General features: G+C 39.6%; 1 protein-coding gene and 1 long non-coding RNA gene across 8 annotated transcripts in view; one reads left to right on the top strand and one right to left on the bottom strand.

Annotated features, from left to right (window-relative positions):
• Positions 1 to 24,765, top strand: part of DENND2C (DENN domain containing 2C) — an 83,202-nt gene extending 58,437 nt beyond the window's left edge. For 5 of the 7 annotated variants that reach the window (XM_038561829.1, XM_038561830.1, XM_038561833.1 and 2 more), the window contains 12 exons: positions 526 to 713; positions 3,422 to 3,531; positions 5,342 to 5,411; positions 5,908 to 5,985; positions 6,520 to 6,660; positions 7,420 to 7,568; positions 8,497 to 8,674; positions 13,618 to 13,659; positions 14,568 to 14,673; positions 20,766 to 21,005; positions 21,259 to 21,345; positions 22,923 to 24,765. In XM_038561829.1, the coding sequence (XP_038417757.1) occupies positions 526 to 713; positions 3,422 to 3,531; positions 5,342 to 5,411; positions 5,908 to 5,985; positions 6,520 to 6,660; positions 7,420 to 7,568; positions 8,497 to 8,674; positions 13,618 to 13,659; positions 14,568 to 14,673; positions 20,766 to 21,005; positions 21,259 to 21,345; positions 22,923 to 22,954 (1,421 nt within the window). In that variant the 3' untranslated portion in view covers positions 22,955 to 24,765. The remainder of the gene's footprint in view (positions 1 to 525; positions 714 to 3,421; positions 3,532 to 5,341; positions 5,412 to 5,907; positions 5,986 to 6,519; positions 6,661 to 7,419; positions 7,569 to 8,496; positions 8,675 to 13,617; positions 13,660 to 14,567; positions 14,674 to 20,765; positions 21,006 to 21,258; positions 21,346 to 22,922) is intronic. The other 2 variants (XM_038561834.1, XM_038561835.1) reach the window with 2 other exon arrangements.
• LOC102155048 lies at positions 40 to 25,518 on the bottom strand. Its single transcript, XR_005372607.1, has 4 exons — positions 24,802 to 25,518; positions 3,550 to 3,654; positions 1,364 to 1,426; positions 40 to 874 (listed from the first exon to the last, which is right to left on the bottom strand). It is a non-coding gene; the product is annotated as an uncharacterized LOC102155048 (long non-coding RNA).
• Positions 25,519 to 25,534: the final 16 nt, after the last annotated feature.

Here is a 25,534-nt window from a genome sequence, read left to right as displayed (position 1 = left end):
AGAACAGTTCCCTTAATGGGAGGATAGTTATTGTTTTAATTTTATAAGACTCATCCCTTTATGTACTTAGCCTATGTAGGACTCAGTTCTTTTATCAAATCCCACCCCCCCAAAACACATACACATGTGTGTGGGGTTTTGTGTGTGTGTGTGTGTGTGTGTGTGTGTGTGTGTGTATGAGATAATTCAGGGTCCCAACAATGGTGTCTCTTGTTGGGCCAGTGCCTTCACCTGACGTTTTCCATGTGTTATGCCATGAAAGATGGGACAGTGTAGAAATACGTGTTGGGACATATATAGAGTATAGGTTGGGACATGGAATCTCACCGCTGGGCCCCTAGGTGCTCGTGAGAATCCGCACTTGTTCCTTGAGTATGTCACAGCCCTCCCAGGTCTGTGTGGCCGGCACTGGTTAGTCAGTACTCAGTCATCAGTGACTGAGTGGAAATTAGTCATTATGGTTCATGACCTCTGGGTGCTAGAGGGAAGACTAAGGAATAACAAGGCTCCCTGCTTTCATTGCAGATCGCCACAAACGCTTAGCGCAATTGCAGCAGTCTTCCAAGAGGAACCCTCACTACCAGACCTTGGAGAGGGATCTCATTGAGTTACAGGAGCAGCAGCTCTTTGAACTTTTTGTGGTGGTGTCTCTACAGAAGAAACCATCAGAAATAAGCTACATTCCCCAGGTCATACAGCAGTTCCCTAGCAAGGTAGGTGCAAGGAGACCAAGAGGCATTTGGGAATGTTATGCCTCTGTGTGTATTTTATTTCCTGTCTTCTTTTTATTGTGATTTCAAGCAGCTTTTGCTACTACTGTACCTCTTGTAGGATCTGGTAGATGGTTCTGATGACATCTCCTGTCAGGCTTGAGCTTCAAACAAGGGCAAAAAAAGAACTCATTATCCAAGTTGGTTTTTTATTTTTTGCTCTGCTGTTTACTAAGTGCCCCTTAGCAAGTTGCAAAGCCTCAGTTTTCTCATTCTTAATGAGGAGAATGATAAATACGGCACACTAAGGGTAGCAGTTTAGAGCATGAACTCTAAGCCAACTCTTGCATCTGCCACTTACTAGCTCTTAACTTTGAGCAGTTATTTAACTGCTCTGTGCTTTGGTTTCTTTATTTGTAAAATAGAGGTAATCATAATAGTGTCTATCCCATTGAGTTGTAGTGAAGATTAAATGAGCTATATAAGGCACTTAGGATAGTGTTTAGCATATAGTTAGCACTATAGAATGTTACCCGTTATTAGTAAGGGTTTAATGAGATAATATATGTAAAGTGCTTAATGCAATTCCTGGCGTATCGTAAGCACTTGATAAGTGGTACTGTTACTAATAATATTATTTGGTTTTTTCCTACCTTATGCCTGAGGGAGCATAATATTAAATAGCAAATAGAAATCCCACTGTAGGTTGGGACACCCTAGAAGAGAAGAAAAAGTTTTATATTTTATTGTCTATTTAATTTTTCCTGCTTTTTAAAAAAGATTTTATTATTTGACACACACAGAGAGAGAGAGAGGGAGAAAACACAAGCAGGGGGAGCAGGAGAGGGAGAAGCAGGCTCCCCACTGAACAGCAATCCTGATGCAGGGCTTGATCCTGGAACTGGATCAGGGCCTGAGCCAAAGGCAGATGCTCAACTGACTGAGCCAGTCAGGCAGCCCCTTTTTCCTGCTGTTTGAACAAGGGGTCCACAGTTTGATCTTGCACTATGCTCTGCAGATTATCTAGCTGGCCTTGGTAAGGAGTGATCCCTTTACATAGGGACATTTACTCACACTCCATCTTCCTGTGTGGACCACTTCTCTCGTTTAAGTTAATATGCTCAGTTGCTTTAGGATTTGGGGTTTAAACCCTGAGTTACATGTTTCACCAAAAAAGTCAGTGTACACCACGACTGTACTGGAATGAAATCTAAGAGACATTTCCTGTATAACCTTTCATTTAAAAAAAAAAAAGTGCTCAACAACATTCCCACTGTAAATAAATCAGTGGTTAATTTCTTATAAAATTCTTCAGTGTAGCCTGAGAGAGCACAGTGTCACAACACTGAGCCATAGAAGTCTAAAATAACGCAATCCAGGGATCCCTGGGTGGCTCAGTGCTTTGGCGCCTGCCTTCGGCCCATGGCGTGATCCTGGAGACCCGGGATCGAGTCCCACATCAGGCTCCCCTCATGGAGCCTGCTTCTCCCTCTGCCTGTGTCTCTGCTTCTCTCTCTCTTTCTCTGTGTATCTTTCATGAATAAATAAATAAAATCTTAAAAATAAATAAATAAATAAAATAATGCAATCCAGATAGTCTTGAGGAATCAAATTTCCCATAAAGAGCTTAATTTTTTCCCTATTTTCAATTAGTCTTACATTTGCAGAAAGCAAGCTTGAGGTTGAACCTGTTTTCAACAAAGCCTGAATTAAGGGACTCAGAACCAGATAAGGGCGCAGTTGACTCTGGCAGTGATCCAGAAATGTTTCTAAACAAGTTACTTAGCATCTTTGTGCTTTAGGCTCCTTAAAAGTTAAGGTGGGAAAGAGCTGATCAAGTCTCTCTTGATTGTGTTGTGGAAAACCTTAGATGAAGATGATTGTGAGTCATTTAATAATATTAAAATAACAGAGTATGAGACAACTAAAATTTTGTTATAATGCTTTTCTGTTTCTGAAGAGCTTAATATTCAAGTGACTCAGAATGGCTGCATGGTCTGTTTAGAAATTAAATTAAAGGATACATTGTATTAGTTACAAGATGGTAATATGGTTAGTAGACTTATTATCTGCTTGTTTTATACTAATTTTTAAATATCTCTTGGTTTAACTAATTTTAGATTGTTCTTTGGCATACAATACCAGACTTGCATGGAAGGGTCTTCTATGCTAAAATTTTATAGGAAGTTGTAAACCCATAATTAGTTAGAAAAGATTATATGCTAAGGGGAATGATTATATATGGGATAGACTCTAAAAATAATATCTTTTCTAAATAACATTCATTTGCTTTTTCAAAACATCTTTAATTATTGATCAGACTATCTGGTGCTAACTGGGTTTTTGCTATCAGTATATTATAGAATCAATTTTTATTTGTTGTGTTTCCTCTAGTATGTGAATCCTAAAATAAGATTCTACTTCTAGACTAGAAACTATTTCCAGGCACCTCTCCAACATCAGATTATAGGATTTCCACAAGTAACCATTTCTATGTAAAAATAGGATTTTTTATTCTTAGTAACTCTGTTCTCAGTTGCGTCTTCAGTGATTATTGGTCTTGGCCTTCCTGTTGTATTAAACAACACAAAACCATGCTGAGATGACTACTCAGGCTTATCAGAGACCTCTTTTCCTGAGACGAGGCCGTTTTGTATTTCTAGTCTCCACTTACATAGACTATTAGCCACCTATCACATTATCTTTTTCAGGGTGATCATGGCTTTAAGCAGTCCAAAGACACAGAAGAGAGGCTCAAAGTCATTCCCAAATTTTGTTTTCCCGACTCAAAGGACTGGGTGCCAACCTCAGAACTCAAGAGGTAAATAGGCTCCTTTACCTGATTTCTGTTTGTTAGAACTGCAAAAGTAGAATCAGAATGTTTGAGAAAAGGGTAAAGCCAGCAGTTATACAGCTGTGTGGACACCGTGGCAGGTCAAGGATGCTGTGGGAGGACAGGAACAAACGGAATTAGAACATTTCCTATGCGCATACAAAAAGAAAAACATGGAATGGTTTCAGTGTCAAAGGGAAAACAAGTTTGAGAATCTCTGTAGTGTGCCAGTTCTACAGAAGGGAAAAAAAGTTCCGTTTTACATACACTCAGAAATGCCAGCAAGTGAACAAAAGGAAAAAAGACTTGAGCTTTGGAACCCTCCTTAGAAGGAGATGAAACAGAACAGCATCTGTACCTTGTTTGTCTTTCAAGTGGACAGAAGCCACAGCCCATGGTGTACCTCCCGCTGTGGGTCTTGTACAAATGGAGGCTCCAGGTTGGGAGGTATGAGTATATTGAGAAGGAAAGATAAAGAATTTCTTCCTGGTATCTCAAGGGAACCATGTTCAATTAATAAACAGTCAGCATCTCTGAATCCTGCTTGTTAGTACATACCTGCTTTGTTCAGAACCGTAATTACTGACCATGCTCTTAAGGCTGAAAAACATAACTCTGGGAACCATGTGACATGTAGATACCCTGCTGGCGGACAGTCTCACCCATTGCCTGAGTAGCTGCTTTGCCCTTCCACCTACATTGCCTCTCATCTGAGCTGCTGTGTCTCCTAACCAGTTTGGCCTGATGGCCACTCTCCTTTCTGAGCCATCAGTCCTGACACTCTCATGGTGTCAGGTGTACTGCTTACGGCACAGACAGCTTCTTTCACACTGACCTGGCTGCTCCATAACTGTGCCCACTTCTGCCACCCAACAAGTTTTATGGGACTTTTTCCTGGAACATTTGGAAAATACAGAAGAGTAAATAAAAAGCAGAAATTACAATTCACTGGTATTCTGGTACTCAGAGATGATAATTAAATATTTTGACATATTTATTTTCCATCTTTATTTTTGGCCATATATAGGCATATATATATTGGCTGTTCAGATTTGGACTTCTTTGATTATTAGTGAATTTCTTTCTTGGTCTTCTTTCTGAAAATTACCTATGTAGATCTTTTGCCTGTGTTTCCAGTGAGGAGTTGATAATTTTCCTATTAACTTTTTTACATCAAGAATATAATCCTGGGGGGCAGCCCGGGTGGCTCAGCGGTTTAGCGCCGCCTTCAGCTCAGGGTATGATCCTGGAGACCCGGGATCGAGTCCCTCATCGGGCTCCCTGCATGGAGCCTGCTTCTCCCTCTGCCTGTGTCTCTGCCTCTCTCTCTGTGTCTCTCATGAATGAATTAATAAATAAAATCTTTAAAAAAAAAAGAATATAATCCTTTACCTATCACTGTTCCATAGGGACCTCTCAGAACTAAGTAGAAGAATTTGGAAGGGAAAAATAACTTATCCAAGTCCTTCACAGCTTATCTAAACGTTAGACTAAATTGGATATTTACAAAAGGAAAGTAGACTTGATTAATAGCTACACTGGATGAATAAGAAAGTAAAAGCAGACAGTGGCATCAGCAGTTCCTCCTGTAAATATGCTCTCACTTCAGTGCAAGGCAAGATGTTCTCAGGCTTGGACATTTCCTCTCAGGAGGAAGGTGACTTGTAATAAATGTAATATTAATGGCTCCTCTCACATCACAAAATGACTGCTATTGGACATTAATTTTCAATTATCTGTTCCATGAAGAATGGTATAAGCAGTGTGTAGATCTCAAACTATTGACTATTTTTTTCAGTGAAACATTCTCCTTTGTCTTAACTGGTGAAGATGGGAGCCGTTGGTTTGGTTACTGTAAGAAGCTCTTGGTAAGTACCAGATTTGTGCTACAGGCAGGGTTGGTCAAGTCAGACTAAGAACTTCAGAAACCTGATTTCTAGGTGACTTTGAGGGCTGCTTAATGATCCATGTATTAAAGAAACTATGTTAGCTTTAAATAGTAAGAGCAAGTTTGGAGTTAGCTGCAGTATTCCAGAATAAGAGGGGTATGGACTTATTTTATTTATTGGTTTGCCTGTTTTTTATTTGTTTGTAATAGACGAAGAAATCATGACAGAGTGGCTGATTATCAGTCTGGGTCTATTCAAGGGATGGACCTCCATGAGCCAATCATGGGAGCCCTGAGTTACTTTCTTCTTGCTTAGATGCCTCCACTAAACCTGGAATAAATCATGCTATCATATTTTAGCATTTCCCCATTCGTCAGTGGGGATGAGAGCCTTGGTTACTACTCTGTTACTAAGAGAGCATTAATAGTTAGAATGAACAGATGTGCTTCATATTTGCTTTGTTTTTTTCTTTTAGCCAGAAGGCAAAGGGAAGCGACTACCTGAGGTGTACTGCATGGTTAGTCGCCTCGGCTGCTTCAACCTTTTTTCCAAGGTGAGAGCAGCATGAACTCTAGGGAAGGTGCTGTGCTTTTCTGAGTAAGTTTTTGTTTCTGATGATGTCACTAGGCAACGTTTAGTGACAGAGACTCTAACATACTACTCTAGAAAGGGTTCTCAGTAGGAGAGTAGAGCTGTGGGTCTAGAGACTCTCAGGCCTCTAATCCAGATACTCTTGTCATGTCATCCTCGTTTTGGCTTGCCAAACCTCCCAGCTTCAAGGAGAACATGGCCTGAGGCTTATCTTGTCTCCTGTCTTTCCCAGACCCCACCCAGCAAGATTATCTTCTCTGCCCTTACCTTAGTGAGATGAAAGGGGCTTCTCTTCTAAAAATGAGTTGATTTATTTGAGTAATTTTTCTTGTGGATGTAAAGATATCCCCAAGAGAGATGATGCCTTTAATTGACATTTATTTGTGGAGAAATTTGCCTTAAAATCTTTTGGTGTGATTTTCAAGTTTGTGCATAATGTTTGGCAGTTCCTTGCATTTTCAAATCCCTAAAAAAATAACATATGTTGCATGTGCAGATTTTGGATGAGGTAGAGAAGAGAAGAGAAATGTCTCCAGCCCTGGTTTACCCATTCATGCGAAGTGTCATGGAAGCTCCTTTCCCGGCTCCTGGACGCACCATCACAGTTAAGAGTTACCTCCCTGGTGCTGGTGATGGGGTAAGTTAGCTCACTTTGAAAAGATTTTTTTTTAGGATTTTTATTTATTCATGAGAGACATACACACACAGAGGCAGAGATACAGGCAGAGGGAGAAGCAGGCTTCTTGCAAGGAGCCTGATGTGGGATTCAGTTCTGGATCCTGGGATCACACGCTGAGCCAAAGGCAGACACTCAACCATTGAGCCACCCAGGCGTCCCCAAAAGATTTGATAGCCACCAAATAGCAGGGCTAACACTAATAGACAGTTTCCAGAAGCCTCATGGCATAGTTTTCTCTTTTCCATTAACTAACTGTGCAGAATGTTTTAGTCTTACAGAACACTGGAGAAATGTCCGGGTGATCTGTGAGATAGTTGACCCTCCAGACCCAGGAGCCATAGTTTTTCTGTCTTTCATAGATTGAGCCCCTTCGTAATAATTTCAGTGTGACAAATGAAGATTATATATGCCATTATCAGGTGGGATTAAAGATTTTAGCTGAAATTTATAGGGCAAAATAAATTTTGCTCCATCTTGAGGTTATGAGTTCAGGCCCCATGTTCGGTGTAGAGATTACTTAAAAAAATAAAGGTCTTTTAAAAATCATATTAATAATAAGGTGTTGGCTCTTGGGATTAGTATAGGCAGCTTCACAAACTCTGTGGCAAAATCTCTGTCTAGAATTTAACCTGTAAGAGAATGACAGGATCCATTGATGATATTGTTAGAGATTGTTTTCCGATCTGAACTTCCCTGATTCAGATGCTTTCATTTTAGTCAATTGAACTCTGCCGACCGCTGGATTCCCGATTGGAGCATGTTGACTTTGAATGTCTCTTTAAGTGCTTGAGTGTGTGCCATCTCATCCGGGTCTGTGCCTCCCTCCTGTTGGAACGGAGGGTAATCTTTGTTGCCAACAGCCTAAGGTGATAAATATGTAAAATATGTCACTTCCTACTGGTATTTTACTCGTTCTCACTATTTTAAGATTTGGGCATATTAAAAAAACTGTAGATCTCAGTTACGTAATGACATGGATAATTCCAAATGGTAAATAATCCAAAAGCTATTTGCATTAGGCTATAGCAGTGACTTTGGGATTACAATTCATATATCTTTCTAAATGTGTTTTACTTAAACTGTTGTTAAAAATTCATGTTAATGAAAAAATTCATATTGCTGGAATGAATAAGTCATGGGAATAAAAGATACAGCATAGGAAATATAGTCAGTGATAGTGTGACATTATAAGGTGACAGATGGTAACTATGCTTGTGAGCATAGCAGAATGTATAGAGACTTTGAATCACTACATTTACACCTGAAAATAATATAACATTGTACGTCAACTATACTCAGATTTTTTTTTTAAGAATATCTTTTTTTTTCTTTTTTTTTTTTTAATTTTTATTTATTTATGATAGTCACACAGAGAGAGAGAGAGAGAGAGTCAGAGACATAGGCAGAGGGAGAAGCAGGCTCCATGCAGGGAGCCCGACGTGGGATTCGATCCTGGGTCTCCAGGATCGCGCCCTGGGCCAAAGGCAGGCGCCAAACTGCTGCGCCACCCAGGGATCCCTCAGATTTTTTTTAAAATTGGTATTGCTTTTCTAAGTACACACTACTTTTTAGCAACATAAATTATGGGAAAAAGCTGGTTAAGACAAAAATTTTTCAGTAAATTAAGTTAAAAATTTAAATAAAATGTTAAAAATTAATGGGTAATCACAGAATCATTAATCTGTCATCACTGATCATTAAGCAGTGTCAGTTTGTAATTCTGTAACATAATATCTGAACCATTCTCCTTGTGTTGCTCAGTAAGTGACACCATTTGCTTTCTTCTCTGGCTAGCACCCTGTCAAAATGTGGCCATGCTGTAGTTGCCACACTATATCCATTCACCTGGCAGCATACCTACATTCCAGTCCTACCAGCATCTATGATTGACATTGTGTGCTCACCTACTCCATTCCTTATTGGAATCCTGTCTTGTTCCTTACCGCAACTCCAGGACCTACCCATTGAAGAGGTGAGATGGGAGAAATAGTACCTATGGAAAACACAAGGCACTGATAAATGAAAGCAAATCGCCTTTAAGAATGATGGAGCTGGGGCAGCCCTGGTGGCTCAGCGGTTTAGCGCCGCCTTCAGCCCAGGGCGTGATCCTGGAGACCTGGGATCAAATCCCACAGCGGGCTCCCTCATGGAGCCTGCTTCTCCCTCTGCCTGTGTCTGTGCCTTTCTCTCTCTCTCTCTCTCTCTCTCTCAGGAATAAATAAATAAAATCTTAAAAAGAATGATGGAGCTGTCATTAATATTAATACATAGTCATTATTAATATTAATGCATAGTCATTAATATACTATGCTATCATATTTTTTGTATCTTTTTATTAAAGTGAGAAAAATTCTGTAGTACACAGGAATCCAAATTTGGATCTTGTTTACAATAGATGGGCTAATTCTTGTGTTGTTCTGAAAGTAGGTCTTTTTGTTTAAGTCAAACACAAGAACTACTTTGGGTTAACTTAAAAAATTGTTTCAGGGTTGCCTAGTGGCTTAGTCGGTTAAGTGACTTTGATTTCAGCTCAGATCATGATCCTGAGGGTTGTGAGATGGAGCCCCGAGTCGGGCTCCATGCTGGATATGGAGCCTCTTAAGATTCTCTCTCTCTCCCTCTTCCTTTACCCCCCACAATTTAGTGGTCAAAACAAAATGTATAGCTCTGTGAATTCACAAAGTGAATGCTTATGTACTCATGTTGGAAAAGAAGGAAAACATCACAGCCCTGGAAGTAGTGCTAGCACCTTGAGAAGTCTCCATCATGCCACCTTCTATCACTGTTCCCTTCCCCACACTCCGTGAAAGGTGACCACTGTCTTGACCTTTATAGGGATCATTTACTTGTTTTTCTTTATAATTTTACATCCTAGGCATTTATTACTAAACAGTGTAGTTCAGCTTTGCCTGGTTTTATGCTTGTTATAAATGGATTCACATATATTTTGTATGGCTTCCTTTGATTAACATTATGTCTCTAAGATTCATCCATGTTGGTGAGTTTAATAGTCATTCGATCATTTTAATTGTGGATAGTGTTCTGTTGTGTGAATGTACCATAACTTTTTATCCAATCTGCAGTTGATAGGCATTTGAGTTGTTTCCAATTTAGGATTATTACAAATTATGCTGCTCTAAATATTCTTGTGTATGTCCCTTGGTACATATGTGCATGCAGTTCTAGGGTATATACTTGGAATTCCTGGATTATAGGTTAAGCGTATCTTCAACTTCAGTAAATACAGTAAAATTTTTTCCAAAGTAGTTCTGCCAAGTTAAATCCCCACCACCAAAGCACAAGGGTTCCTGTTGTTCCTGTTTACTTTTGGGAGTGAGCATCTTTCTGTGTTTATTGGCCATTTGAATATCATCTGTTAAAAATTCATTGTCTATTTCTACTGGATTATTTACCCTCATTGACTTGTAAGAGGTATTTTTATATTCTGGATATCAGCTTCTTTGTGACATACCTTTTTATTCTCCAAAATTATGTTTTTTAATGTACAGAAGTTCTTCATTTTAACATAGTATAATTATCATTCTTTTCCTTTGTGGTTAGTGTGAGGTTTTATTTTATTTTATTTTTGTGAACTGTTTGTTTTTCTTTATATTAACTTCATGGAGATACCCTCCTATTTCATCTCCTGGAAATTTTGGTAGCTTTATTATAGTGACTTTAATTTTTGGTTCTGAATCCTGGGACTTGATTTTTTTGTATATGATAGGAGGTAGGGGTCATTTTTTAAAATATGGATAGCCAACTATCCTACTACCATTTATTGGAAAGATTGTTCTTCCCCAATACTCTGTTATGTTAACCCCCACCTTTTTCCCCACCTTTTTTATATTGAGCTATAACTGAAATATAACATTGTATTAAGGTTAAGGTATACAACATAATAATTTATATGTGTAAATGTTGTGAAATGATTACCACAATAAACTACAACTCACGCAATTAACAATTTTTTGTTCTTGTGTTGAGAACTTTTTTTTTTTTTTTTAAGATTTTATTTATTTATTCATGAGAGAGAGGGAGAGACACAGACAGAGGGAGAAGCAGGCTCCATGCAGGGAGCCCGATGTGGGACCCGATCTGGGGACTCTAGGATCACACCCTGAGCCAAAGGCAGAGGCTTAACCGCTGAGCCATCCAGGTGTTCTGTTGAGAACTTTTAAGCTCTGTTCTCTTAGCAACTTTCAGATATACATACAATACAGTATTGTTAACTATAGTCACCAGGTTATACATTACAACCCCAGGTCTTATTTATCTTATAACTGAAAGTTTGTGCTTTTGACCACCTTCACTCATTTCACCCATCATCCACCCCCACCTCTGACAACCACCAATCTGTTTTTTGTATCTATGCATTCAGTTTTTTTAGATTCCACATACGTTCGTTCTTTTTCTCTGCCTTATTTCTTTAAAAAAAAAAAAAGATTTTATTTTATTTATTTGACAGAGAGCACAAGCAGGAGGAGTGACAGGCAGAGGGAGAGGGAGAAGCAGCCTCCTGGCTGAGCAGAGAACCTGAAATGGGACTCAATCCCAGGAACCCCAGGATCATGACCTGAGTCAGAGACAGTTGCTGAACCCACTGAACCACCCAGGCACCCCTCTGCCTGACTTATTTCACTTAGCATAATGCCCTCTAGGTCCATCAATGTTGTCACAAATGGCAGGATTTTTCTGTTTTATGGCTGAATAATATTCCATTGTGTGTTTGTGTTACATTTTCTTTATCTGTTCATCTACCAGTGGACACTTAGGTTATGTCCATGTCTTAGCTTTTGTAAATAATGCTGTACTGAATGTGGGGGTGCCCATCTCTTTTCAAGAGCGGTGTTAGTTCGTGCGGATGATTACGGGCGGGGATGGAGGCGGGAGGGAGTGAGGAGGGAGGGAGGGAGGTGAGGGGAGAGAGCAGAGCGAGTAGAGGGAGGATAGTATGAGGAGTATGGATGATGAGGAGGCGAGAGTGATGAATACTCATCACCGTAGCGGAAGACATCACTCATCCTACTCCTTACCTCCTCCTTCATCTTCTTCTTCCTTCTTTCTTCTTCTTCTTCCTTTTTTTTTTTTTTTGGATATATGCCCAGAAGTGGGATTGCTGGATCACATCCACATGTTAGTTCTATTTTTGATTTCTTGGACCTCCATACTGTTTTCCATAGTAGTTGCACCAGTTTACATTCTCACAAACAATATACAAAGCTTCCTTTTTCCTCCATATTCTCACCAACACTTGTTATTTCTTGTCTTTTTGATAATAGCCATTCTGACTGAGGTGATATCTCATTGTGGTTTTGATTTGTATTTCCGTGACGATCAGTGACATTGAGCATCTTTTCATGTGCCCTTGGCTAATTTGTGTGTATTTGGAAAAATGTCTATTCAATTCCTCTGCTCATTTTTTTAAGTGAACTCACTTCTAATGTGGGGCTTGAGCTCAAGATCCCACCCAAGATCAAGAGTCACATGCTGTACCAACTGAGCCAGCTAGGCATGCCCCTCCTGTGTTCATTTTTAATAGGATTATTTAGCGTTTTTTTTTTTTTTTTTTGCTGTCCTATGAATTCTTTATGTATTTTAGATATTAGCCCTTTATCAGATATATAATTTGCAAGTATTTTCTCCCATTTTGTAGGTTTCCTTATGACTTTATTGATGGTTTTGATAGGGATTACGTTGAATCTGTAAATTACTTTGAATAGTATGAAAATTTTAACTATATCAGTTTTTCTCATCTTTGAGCTCAGAATATCTTACCACTTACTTGCATTCTTCAGTTTCTTTTATCAATGCTTACTGTTTTCAATGTACAGATCTTTCACTTCCTTGGTTAAATTTATTCCTAGGTATTTTATTCGTTTCAATGCAGTTGAAAATGGGATTGTTTTTTTAATTTCTTTTTCAGATAGTTCATTATTAGTGTATAGGCACACAGCTGATTTTTGTATTAACCTTTTTTTAAACTTTTTATTATGGAAAATTTCAAATATATATATAAAGTAAACAAAAGGTTAAAATAACTCCAATTACCCTACTTCATTCAGTACTTACCAACTCATGGCCCATCTTTACCCTTACCCATTCCTCTCTCCCATATTTTGAAGCATATCCTGATGAAATTTCATTGTTAAATATTACACTATAAATCTCTGTAACATAAAGGCATTTTTAACAAAATCACAATAGCATTATCACACCTAAAAAATTTAAGACTTTTTTAACATTTATTTATTCATGAGACACACAAAGAGAGAGGCAGAGAAATAGGCAGAGAAGAAGCAGGCTTCCTGTGGGGAGCCTGATACAGGACTCGATCTGGATCAGGACTGAGCCAAAGGCAGATGCTCAACCACTGAGCTACCCAGGTGCCCACACCTAAAAAATTTAATAACAATTCTTTAATATTAGCACAACCCAGTGTTCAAACCTCCATTTTGTAAATGTTTAATGGTTTGTTTGAATCAAATCCCAAATAAAGTGCACACATTGCATTTGGTTGGCATGGTCTCTTTGTAAATTTTAATGTATAGATGTTATCGGGTTTTTTTACTTGCAATTGACTTCTTGATGTGTTGAAGAGTTAACTTTTAAATGGGCTGTAACTTGAACTTAATTTTTTTAAGATTTGATTTATTTATATGAGAGAGAGCACGAGCAGGCGAAGGGTCAGAGGGAGAAGCAGACTCCCCACTGATCAGGGAGGCCAATGTGGGGCTTGATCCCAATACCCTAAGATCATGACCAACTGAGCCACCCAGGCATTCCTGAACTTAATTTTGTTTAAAACTATTTCCATTTCTTGAAAGAATCAACACCCTCTTCCTAAACTAGCAGTGCCTAATGTATGTCTCTGAATGTCTCTGGTTTGACTTAGCTGGCTCCTTTATCCCCTAGGTGCTGATAGTTGATCTCTGTGCAGACAAGTTCTTACAGGAGGTAAGTGACAAATGAGGTGATTACATAATGTTTGGGGATAATTGGACAGAAAATATGTGAAAGTTCTTAGAGAAGATGACTCAGGCAAGACTTTTAGTTCCTACACATACTTGACATTGTGGCCAATCATACAAGATTGACTTGAAAATTGGGTTAGGTTTATAGCTGTCTCTCCCAAAGAAGGAAGGAGGAAAGAGATCAAATGTCATTTTCAGGAAAGGTAACCTTCCTTTGATGTCCATATAGGTTGATGTATAAGCCTCTAATTTAATTAAATTTAACAGGCATTCAGCATTGATTATTTCTAGATACTGTTAGTCAGAATCTAAAAATGCGTATGACACAGTTTGAGCCCTCAGACCTTATAATCTAACAATGGGAAGGGACAGCAGACATATCTGTAAGGTTTTGGAAATGGTATAATAGAAATTTCTACAGGGTACAATAGAGGCAAAAAAAAAAAAAGTGGTCATTTATTGTGGGCATTGAAAGTGGAAGGAAGAGTTAGCAAAGCCTTTTTAGAACAAGCGCCCTGTATGGAACCTGTATATAAGTTGGTGAGCACTGAACACAGGGAGAAAAGAATGTTTCCCAAGAATTAGCTCATAACATTTGAAACACTGCTTATTTGTGGATGATCCTTGTAATATAGTGTAAGACTTGTAGGTGAGAGATATTTGGTGTAAAGGTATGAGAAAATGTCATAAGACATTATTATTTTTTTATGTAATTAAGATATGTGTACCATAAACATACTGAATTTTGCTCAGTATAGGGAAGGAAGGTTCAGATTAGATGTTTAGCCATAATCTATACAAAATCGCCTGTAGAATGTTGGGGACTTTTATTAGTGTGTTTGAGATTGTCTCTCTCACAGGTCATGAAATACCTCAATTTCTTCTCTTAAGGTATCTGATGAGGACGAAATTCTGCCTCCTAAACTCCAGGCTGCCCTGTTGCAGATTTTGGAAGAACGAAATGAAATCTTGGCTCAGGAGCAGAATTTTTCACAAGGTATGAGATAAATGGTCTGAGAACTCAAAATCAAGGCAGTAAATAATTGACTAAATTCCCAGCATCCTGCTAAAGGATGTACAGAAGTATGAGATTGCCTATGATGTGGAAAGCCTATAATCAGCTTCCTGGCCAACCCTCAGATGTCCTGGTCCCCTTCTGGGTTCTATTTATGGAATGCTATTCCCCTAGATGTCCGAGACGTCCAACATGCCTCGTGCTCTTTTTTTCCTGAAGGTCCATACACATGTCACCTTCTCAGTGAGGCCTTTCCTGACATTCCTTTTTATTTTATTTTATTTTTAAGATTTTATTTATTTATTTAGAAGGCACAAGCAAGGGGGAGGAGCAAGGAAAGAGGGAGAAGCAGGCTTTCTACTAAACAGGGACCCCCCCCCCCCCCCACACACACACACATATGCAGGGCTCAATCCCAGGACCCCCGAGATCATGATCTGAGCCCAAGTTAGATGCTTAACCGACCGAGCCACCCAGGCACCCTCCTGACCATCCTCTTTAAAATTGTACCCGTTCCCTTAGTGCTCTCTACCCTCTTCCCCTACCTTAGTTTTTTTTCTCCAGGGCTTTTTTCATCACATGTGTTAGAAATGTAAGGTCCATGAGAGCAGCAACAATTTGTTTTTCTTTATCTCCAGTACTTTAAACAACAGGAAATAAGTAGGTACTCCATAAGTATTTGTTGAATAAGGATGAAAAATATTTACTGACTAGCTTACTCTGTACTAGGCATTGTGCTCAGCACTTAGCATACATCCTCCTTCATTCTTGTAATGTCTTTATGAAGCAGGTATCTTTATTTATTTAATCTCCATTTTACAGATGAGAAAACTAAAGCTATTTACGATAGGGACCATTAAGAGAGGAGCAGGTTTAGAGAAATAATGAAAAGATTCATTTTGAATATTGAGATACCTATTGGACATTCAACATGTAGCGGACATTCAACATGTAGCAGACATTCAACTAAAGATAACAAGTAGGCATTTATATACATGAATTTAGGATTCAGGGGAAAGAGTTGAACTAAAGACATACATTTAGAAGTTGCTGTTTTGGGGTGCCTGGGAGGCTCAGTCTGTTAGGCATCTGCCTTCTGCTCAGGTCATGATCCCAGAGTCCAGGGATGGAGCCCCGAGTCAGGCTCTCTGCTTGGCCTAGAAGCCTGCTTCTCCCCTTGCTTGTGTGCTCTCTTTCTCTCTCTCTCTGTCAAATAAATAAATAAAATCTTAAAAAGAAGGAGAAGAAGAAGAAGTTGCTGTTTTAAAGCTGTGGGACCAGATGAGATAACCCTACAGAATGAATATAGATAGAAAATAATAGATTTAAGGGTTGAGCCCTGGGTTGGCTGGTAATGGTGGGGTCAGATTTCCAATGTTTGGCAGTAGTAGGGAGGAGGAAGAGGATCCAGCAAAAGGTGACTACAAAAGCAGCTAGTGAAGGAGAAGAAAAAAACAGAGGAGTAATATTAGAGAAATTGAAAGAAGAGCTTATTTTACCCAGGAAAGTAAATAGTTATTATGTCTAATGTATGAAGAGGTCAAGTGAGATGAAGACCAAGGATTGACTGGTGGATTTGACAATGAGAAGGGCTTCTAAGCCCTTGGTAACAGCAGATTCAGTGAGATGATGGGAAGAAAGTGAGATTGGGGAAGGTTCAAGAGAAAATTGGAGAGGGAGACAGATCATAACAGACTTAATCATAGGAAACTAAGAGGGGTGCTGGAAGGGAGAGGGTGGAGGGATGGGGTAACTGGGTGGTGGGGAGTTGAGGAGGGCACATGATATAATGAGCACTGGGGGTTATATGAGACTGATGAATAACTGATCTCTACTTCAGAAACCAATAATATATGTTAATTGGATTTAAATAAAAAATAAACAATAAATAAATAAACAAACAGGGAAAAAAGAGAATTGGAATGTCACTCAGCTTTTTATAAAATTTTTTTGGAATTACAAAGGAATTACAAAAATAGTTAAGACACTTCTGTAAAAGAACAACAACATTGAAGGGGCTGCCCTAAAAAACATCAATTAATCATAAAATCATAGTAATTAAGACTGTTTGGTTTTGGTTCCAAAATAAATAGAGCAAAGGGAAGAATAGAGAGTGCACAAGCATAAGGAAACTTAATTTGTGTCAGTACCAGCATTGCATATCAGCAAGAAAAGAATGAACCATTCAGTAAACAAGAGGAGGGCAATTGGTTTTCCATATGAAAAGAAATGAATAGGATCTATACCTCACCCTATCACAAAACTAATTCTGATGATTTAAAGATATATATGTTAAAAGTAGGGGCTCTCAGGCCTGCTCAGTCTGCTCAGTTGGTAGAGTGGGCAGTGGGCAACTCTTGATCTGGGGGTTATGACTCTGAGCCCCACCCTGGGTGTAGAGGTTACTTAAAAATAAAATCTTTAAAATAAATAAATAAATAAAGTTTAAAGTTAAACATTAAAAGTTTAGAGAAGAATAGAGGAAAATATCATGTTTTGGACAGTAATGGATTTCTTAAATGTGGCACAAACAGCACGAAATTTTTAAAAAGACTAATTTGACACTTTAAATTTTTTTAAGACTTTATTTGAGAGAGAGAGAGAATGCATGTGAGAGTGCAAGCCATGAAGGGGGCAGAAGCAGACTCCCTGTCAAGCAGCGAGCCCTATGCAGGGCTGGATCCCAGGACTCTGGGATCATGATCTGAGCGGAAGGCAGATGCTTAACTGACTGAGCCACCCAGGTGCCCCTGACACTGTGAAGTTTTTTAAATTTCTGATCATTAAGGGACACCATGGAAAAGAAACAAAAGACAAGCTATAAACTAGGTGAAGATACTTTCAACAAATATAACCAACAAAGGAATAGTATCCAGAGGGATGCCTGGGTGGCTCAGTGGTTGAGTGCCTGCCTTTGGCCCAGGGTGTGATCCTGGAGTCCCAGGATTGAGTCCCACATCAGGCTACCTGCATGGAGCTTGTTTCTCCCTCTGCCTATGTCTCTGCCTCTCTCTTTCTGTGTCTCTCATGAATAAAATAAATAATCTTTTCAAAAAGACTTTTAAAAAAAAGTAACAGTATCCAGAATTTATTTTCAAAAATTCCTACAATTGAATAATAAAAAGATGAACAACCCAATAGAAAAATGAGGAAAAGATGTGAACAATCATTTCACAGAAGAGGAAAAGTGAAAGGCCGATAAATATATGAAGAGGTGTACAACCTCATCAGAATCTGGGAAATGTAAATTTAAACCACAGTGAGACACCATTTTATACCCACCATATTAGCAAAACTTAAAAAGTCTAACAAGGTCAGGCGTTGGTGAGAATGTGCAAATTACTTCAGCTGCTTTGGAAAAACAATTAGGCATCATCTAGTAAACTCAAAGGTGTATATATCCTACAGCCTGACAATTCAACTTTTGGATATATACCCTAGAGAAACTCTTCCACATGATAATTAGGAAATAAGCAAATAGTTTTCAAAGTAGCAGCAGTGTATGTGATAGCAAAAATTAAAAACAACCTAACCGTACACTGACAGAACATAACATTAAAAAAAGCATCGTAAAACATATATTGAAGAAAACAAATTACAGAAGAGTATGTGTTACATAATATTGAAAGATGTACAAGACCTAATAGTATGTTATTGGGGTTGCCTATGTATATAGTGAAAGTGTAACCTAAAACTAGGGAATGAAAAAATAAATAAATAAATAAATAAAACTAGGGAATGATAAACACAGTATTGCTGATAATGGTCGCCCTCTATTGGAGAGTAGGAGAAGAACACCTCAGAGAGGTTTGGAGATAACCTTGATACTGTGTTTCAAGCTTTGTGGTTGAGTACTGGTGTGTTCATTTCACTGATGACCTTATGAAATATTTATACATGTAAAAGAATATACGTTAAAACAGAACCAAGTAATTTAAGATAAGTTCTAGAAAAGCATTATTTTAAAAACAAAGGGAGTTAGATTAAGAAAGGGTACAACAGGGATCCCTGGGTGGCGCAGTGGTTTAGCACCTGCCTTTGGCCCGGGGCGTGATCCTGGAGACCCAGGATCTAATCCCACGTCGGGCTCCCGGTGCATGGAGCCTGCTTCTCCCTCTACCTGTGTTTCTGCCTCTCTCTGTGTGTGTGTGACTATCGTAAATAAATAAAAAAAAAAAATTTAAAAAAAAAAAAAAAAAAAAAAAAAGAAAGGGTACAACAGGTATAAACAACTCTTCCAAGAAGTTTTGCTCTAGGGACATTTGGATGGCTCAGTGGTTGAGCATCAGCCTTCAGCTCAGGGCATGATCTTGGATTCCTGGGATGGAGTCCCACATTGGGCTCCCTGTGGGGAACCTACTTCTGTCTCTGCCTCTCTCTCTCTCTTTTTTTTTTTTTAATAAATAAAATCTTTAAAAAAAAAAAAAGAAAGAAAGAAAAAGAAATTTTGCTGTAAAGTGGGAGAGAAATGGCACAGTAACTGGGAGGCTGGGGAAAAAGTGTTGACAGCAAAAGCAGTGATGGACCGTGGATTCTCAGCTGCAGAAGGAAAGTGATGAGAAGGACATCTGTTGAGCAAAATATAACAAAAATCTAGTTTATATCAAATGGAATGCCAGAAGAGGCCTTAGAGGTCATCTAATCAGCCCCCTCATTATACAGATACGGGAAGAGAAGTCACAAGGGGTAAAGCGAATTGCCCACCATTATGCTGTTGCTTCATGGTAGAACTCTGACTAAACCTAAGTCCCTGATTCCCAGTCCAGTACGGAGCCTATAGAAAGAGCAAGTGACAATTTCAAGAGGGAAAGAAAAACTATTAGGTGTGGAAGAAAAAGGAGGACTCTAAGTTGATTCTGAGTTTTGATCCTAGAACCTGAAAGGCAAAGTATTTCATATCATAATGGTTAAGAATCAACTGACTTGGAAGTCTGGCAGCTTCTGTACCCTGTACCAGATGAGCTGACCCTGGAGAATGTCTTTGTTTTGAGCCTGTTTCCTCAGCTGTAAAAAAGAAATAATACTGACTTCACTGGATTATTATATTTTTAAAAGCTCTAAATACAGTGCCTGACCTGTCTTAAACATTTAGTAAATTATTATGGAATAATGGTTGCAGTATGAAATGAGAAAGTTGAGAGAGAACGGATTTGGTGGAGAAATAGAATTAATTTGGTTTCATATGTATATTTTTTATTTATTTGATTCATATTTTACTCATTTCCAAAGGACCTGAGTTGACTTTTAGACAGACGGCATTTAAACAGTGATGGGACAAGCAAATGATGATTACCTGTAGGTAGCCTAAAAATGTCGAAGGTCAGTTCCGGTGACATCAGGTCTGGAGAGATAGAGTTGCATATTATCAACATGGAAAGCCAGCTCTATCTCTCTGCTGGTTAACTATTTAAGGATGAGAATGCTGAAAAGTGGTCTGAGGACCATCCTTAGGGAGAGGAAGAAGAGGCAAGAGAAGAACAAATGTGTTTGGTCATAAAACCAGGAGAGGAATCCAGAAATCAGGAAAGTCTAAAATTATGGGAGAAGAGGAATGAGGAGTAGGTTAGCACAAATGCAGCACAGAGTTTAAAGGAGAGACAAATAGAAAAGCGGATTAAATTTGGCTGGCTCTCAGGCACCTGGGTGGCTCAGTGGTTGAGCATCTGCCTTTGGCTCAGGTCATGATCCCAGGGTTCTGGGATCGAGTCCTGTATTAGGCTTCCCTCAGGGAGCCTGCTTCTCCCTCTGCTTGTGTCTCTGCCTCTGTGTGTGTGTGTGTGTCTCATGAATAAATAAAATATTTTTTAAAAATAAATAAATTTGGCTGGCTCTCACTGGTGGCCTTTGAAAGAGTGGATGTGCAAGTCAGGCTGAAAGATGTAATACTAGTATGTGTAGGAAGAAAATAAAAATACTAGCCATTGGCTTTTTGTGGATGGTGCAAGGAAGCTAAGAATGAGGAGTCTCAGTCCTTCAATCCATTTCCTATGCATCACTTTCATAACAATTTCCCATAAACACAAAGCTTGGGGTTTTTTCTTTTCTTTCTTCCTTATTTTTCTTTCATTTTGCAGCAGATGTGACACTTAACTCGCTGGTATCTGAGGCATTTGTGAGGTTTTTTGTGGAGCTGGTGGGACATTATTCCTTGAGCATGACTGTCACGGAGCATGGGGAACGTGTATTCCAAAGGGAACCATTCCGTAAATCCCACACCTCCCGAAGTGTACGCCACTTCCTGGATCTCTTCATGGAAACGCAGATGTTTGCAGGCTTCATCCAGGACCGAGAGCTTCGGAAAACTGGGGTGAAAGGTCAGTTTATCATCAGGTCTTCCTCAGTATTTAGTGAGCACTTGGAAGGTTTGAAATCCGTGGTATACTGATTTCAGTATGAAATGTTATGAAGCTTCATGGGCTCAAAATCTGAGTTGTTTTATGATGGAAAATACTTCTTTCTGTAATTTTGTTTTAACTATGGAAGCACATTGGCATTAAGCACAGAGTTTTACTTAAGTGATTTTTAGTAAGTATTGGACAATTTCACCAACATGAGTTTTCCTTGTAGGTTTGTTTGAGGTCCGGGCCCTCCAGTATTTGGAAACAATTCCAGAGTCTGAGCCCAGCGGGGTGAATAGAATTTTGCGGAGTCTTGGTGAGTTGTATATTCTTGATAGATAATGTGACTAAAAAGCCTTTTGCAAAAAGTGTGCCTCATCACAAAAGCTTTGTAATCAAATCAATAATGTAACCTCAGACAGACTGACCAAACACCATGACTGTAGTTCCAAAGTGTTTTGGAGAAAAAGAAGTCTTTTTCAGAGGTTGAAGTCTTTTTCAACTCTCCATCAGAGTTGTCCTTGGGTCTGTTTTCCTCGGATGACATGAGAATTTGCTTATCGTAATTATTAATCTTTTCTACGTCACATCACAGGGAAAATCTCATAAAAACTTTTCTTTTTCCCAGAAAAGTATGCTTGGAACATGCAAATTTTGCACATAATTATAGAGTATTCAGGGACTCTCCTGAGCCCATCCAAGGACTCCAGATTAAAAACACCTGGTTTAGGGGGCGCCTGGGTGGCTCAGCTGGTTAAGTATTTGCCTTCGCCTCAGGTCATGATCCCAGGGTCCTGGGATCAAGCTCTGCATCAGGCTCCCTGTTTCTCCCTCTTCCTCTGCTTGCTGCTCCCCCTCCTTGTGCAAGGGAGCTCTGTCAAATAAATAAATAAAATCTTAAAAGCAACACCTAGAGGGCATCTGAGGCAAAAGAGGATATCCTACAAGACTAATTTTACACTTCAGAAAGAAACACAGGGGATCCCTGGGTGGCTCGGCGGTTTGGCGCCTGCCTTTGGCCCACGGCGCAATCCTGGAGTCCCAGGATTGAGTTCCACATCGGGCTCCCTGCATGGAGCCTGCTTCTCCCTCCTCCTGTGTCTCTGCCTCTCTCTCTCTTTCTATGTCTATCATAAATAAATGAATAAATCTTAAAAAAAAAATTAAAAAAAAAAACAGAAACACAGATGTTTATGATTTTTCGATTATTATTAACTTTTTATTATCCTTTGTGATATTGGAGAACAGTGATGTGATAGGCCAAAACAATGAAGGACCTATATTCCATGGTGTTTATATTGGTCATTAAAATATATACCCCCTGGTGACCAGACTTATCATAGGGTCATTTTGTAATGTATAAAGATACCAAACCACTATGATGTACACCTGAATCTAATAGGACATTGTCTGCCAATTATACTTCAATACAAAAGGAAAAATATGCCCCTAATTAAAATTAGGCCTTATCCTTAGCTAGCTGAGAGACCATGGACAAATTATGCCTTGGGCTGTTATTTCATCTTTATACCATGAGGTTAGATCAAATCAGTGGTGCTGAACTCTGACTACAATATTTTAATCTCTGGGGAATGTAAATGAAAATTTTCCCCACCCCTGGCTCAAGAAATCTCTAGGGATCAGGCGAAGCAATTTTTAACTATAGTCAAGGTTGAAAACCACTGGATTAGGTGATGTCTGAGTTCTCTTCTACCTCTACAATTAGACACTTGGGGTTTGTTTGTTTGGTAGTTAAATCACATGCCAGCTTGAGATGGCAGGTTACTCCTGGGCCATTCTGAATGACTAAGTTGTTAATCCCTTGCCTCAAATAATGTACAGTAAATAAAAAATAAACTAATGAGAGTTCACTCTACTTCTTTCTCCCTTTAGGAAGTAAAATGAAATTCCTGCAGAAGAAATGAAACCTTTGATTGACTGTCTCCATCCTAAATAGAACAGAAAGTGCCAAAGAAATACTTTTCCAAGAGTCAGGATGCCCTAAAGTAGCCTACAAAATCCTGGAAAGTTGAAATGGTTACAAAGTGGGCCAGGTTCTTGGAGAATTCTCCTGTTGCTGCTGTAGTAATCACTAGAGGATTGTTGGGAGTAGTCTAGAACCAATGTTCTCATTACTCTGCCTCCAATTTTTTTTTCAGTGGCCTTTTCTATTTGATTCTTGGGCTCATTTTTTGTGTTATGTGCTTATTAGTCTGTGAAGGCACTTGTCTTTTACTAGGGAAAGATTTGTTGTTCCATTTTTTAAAAAACAGCTCAAAGATGAGCACGATGAGAGAAAGGTACTGGGGAAACATGATAGAAGTGCAGAGTAGGCCCCGCACACATAATTCTCATCACTGAAATACCATGGCAGTTTTAAACCTATAGGCTCTTTGAGCTAAGGAATATACACATCATGTATCTCCAGTTTTTATTTTTTAGTCTAATGTTCTGTCTGGGGGAATCTCACTTATGTGGAAGCCCTTATTTGTTAACACTGTTATTGAGTATCTTAAACAAGTAGACACCTTGCAGCTCCTCCTCCACATTGTGTGGCACTTGAGTAGCTTGTCAACATTAACTTTGTAGGATTATGGCTAGTAGGAAGATATCCTTTCAAGGGCATGAGAACTACCCCCCCTTTTCTTAATGTCCCCAAGGTGCCATACATGGGGTACATGTATGTCCTATTATTCAGTTTTTAGGTCAACCTGAAATACTTGCACCTCTGTTTTACGAATGAGGCGACTGAACTCCAAAGAGGTTAAGTAACTTGCCCAAAGTTATACAACAGAGCCAGAAACTGAAGCCAGGATTATTCATTCACAAACGCAGAGGAAATTGGGTAGTTCTGCAGATGGAAATTTGAGCTGTGGGATTATAACTATTGAAAAGGTTTTCTTTTAAGCTGAAGTGTACCAGAGCCAATTTTCAGCTCTGATGATAAGGACTTCAAACTATAGGTGCCTACGTGAGACTCTTTTTGGTTCCCCTAGAATTGTTGTCTTTTTGCCCTAATTAAATGGGACGCAGACTACAAACATTCCTGGGCACTCACCACATAATCACCCCAACCCTTAATATCTAAAATACTAGTGACTAGAAGGAGGAACTTCTCAGTGATGGTATAATTTTCACTGATAAATGTTACAGCAGATGTCAGTTTGTTCTCTTCAATTCCTGCTGATGGTTTTAGCTGGCATAAAAATATTTATTTAGACTTAAAACCTTACAAGTTGTATTATGATACAGTTTATTGACTTGTACAGTATTGTCCTCACAACCCATTCAGGTGTACATGAATGAATCTGAAGCATACCCCATTTAAGACCGGTGCTATGTAATTCTTACGACTCTAGAAAATGGAACTGAGCCTATGTCTTATTAAAAAAAAAAAAAAAAAAAGTTTATTAAGCATCTTACTCCAGCAGGGCTCTTACCAGACATCTCTGTCCATGTGCCACTCCAACCCTGAGGGGAGACTTAGTAATTGGGACTTGTTTATACAACGAGGGTGGGCATTACCGTGGTGAATCCTGACCGTCCCTCTGTGAGGAGACCTTTGCTTCAGCGATGGGTCTTATTTTATCCCCGTGACCTGAAGCTGCCTCCTTTTCTTAGGTCTGTTTTATTTTTTGTAAAGTATTGAGTGCTGGACGTACTTGTAAAAGAGTTGCTCAAGATTTGTACAAAGTGTCGTTTACAGATCTTTTAATGAATAAACACAAAAATTCCATGGGTCTCTTGGATAATTTTAAATAAAGTTACTTACGACGTAAAGGTCTTATACTTCGCTTAAACCGATAGCACGTTTGTCTCATGAGCGGTTTCAGCGTAGCCTAAGCCGACTCCAGCCGTGGGCAGCGCTTCCAGGCGCCGGCCGGTGTAGACCGCTCTGCGGGCGGGGCGTGCAGCCCGGGTCCCTGCTTGGTCTCGGGCCGCGGCGGGGGGCCGGGGGCCGGGAGGCAACGACTGGCTCTCGGGTACGCCCCGACGGCGAAGGGGCCGCGGTTTGTCGGAGCTGAGTCGGTGCGCGGCTCACCTTAGAGCAACAGGGCGGCTCCTGTTGCTGCGCAGACCCTAAAGCTTCGCGATTTTGACGGGCGACTGGCGCCGACGTGCAGAATCTGTCCAGTAACTGCATTTGCCCAAGGCAAGGGTTCTCGCGGAGCCGACGACTAAGGGGGGGGGGGCGGGGTACAGCAAGTAGCGCAAGGAGAAGAGAGAAACCGCCACAAACAGAAAAGATAAGGGTTGTAGGTGGTAGGTCAGGGGAGTGGGAAACCAGCGTCCTCTCCCCGCCAAGTCCCTGCAGCCAGTTTCCTGCAAAAGTTTTTTAAAGCTTTCCACTCCCAGATACCAGCCTCCTGCGGGGAACGAAAAGTCCCACTCCCCCTCCAAACTGCTCCCAGTCGGAGGCAAAAAGTGGGAGCACACTGGAGGGAAAGGAAATAGAGACGGTCTGCTGATTCCGGGAACTCGCGACGTGACGTCACGTCCGACCA

The sequence above is a fragment of the Canis lupus genome, chromosome 17 (genome assembly GCF_011100685.1).
Source record: "Canis lupus familiaris isolate Mischka breed German Shepherd chromosome 17, alternate assembly UU_Cfam_GSD_1.0, whole genome shotgun sequence".
In the NCBI taxonomy this organism is placed as follows: Eukaryota; Metazoa; Chordata; class Mammalia; order Carnivora; family Canidae; genus Canis; species Canis lupus.
Note: the sequence above shows the minus strand (reverse complement) of the source record. Positions and strands in the feature narration are given on the sequence as shown.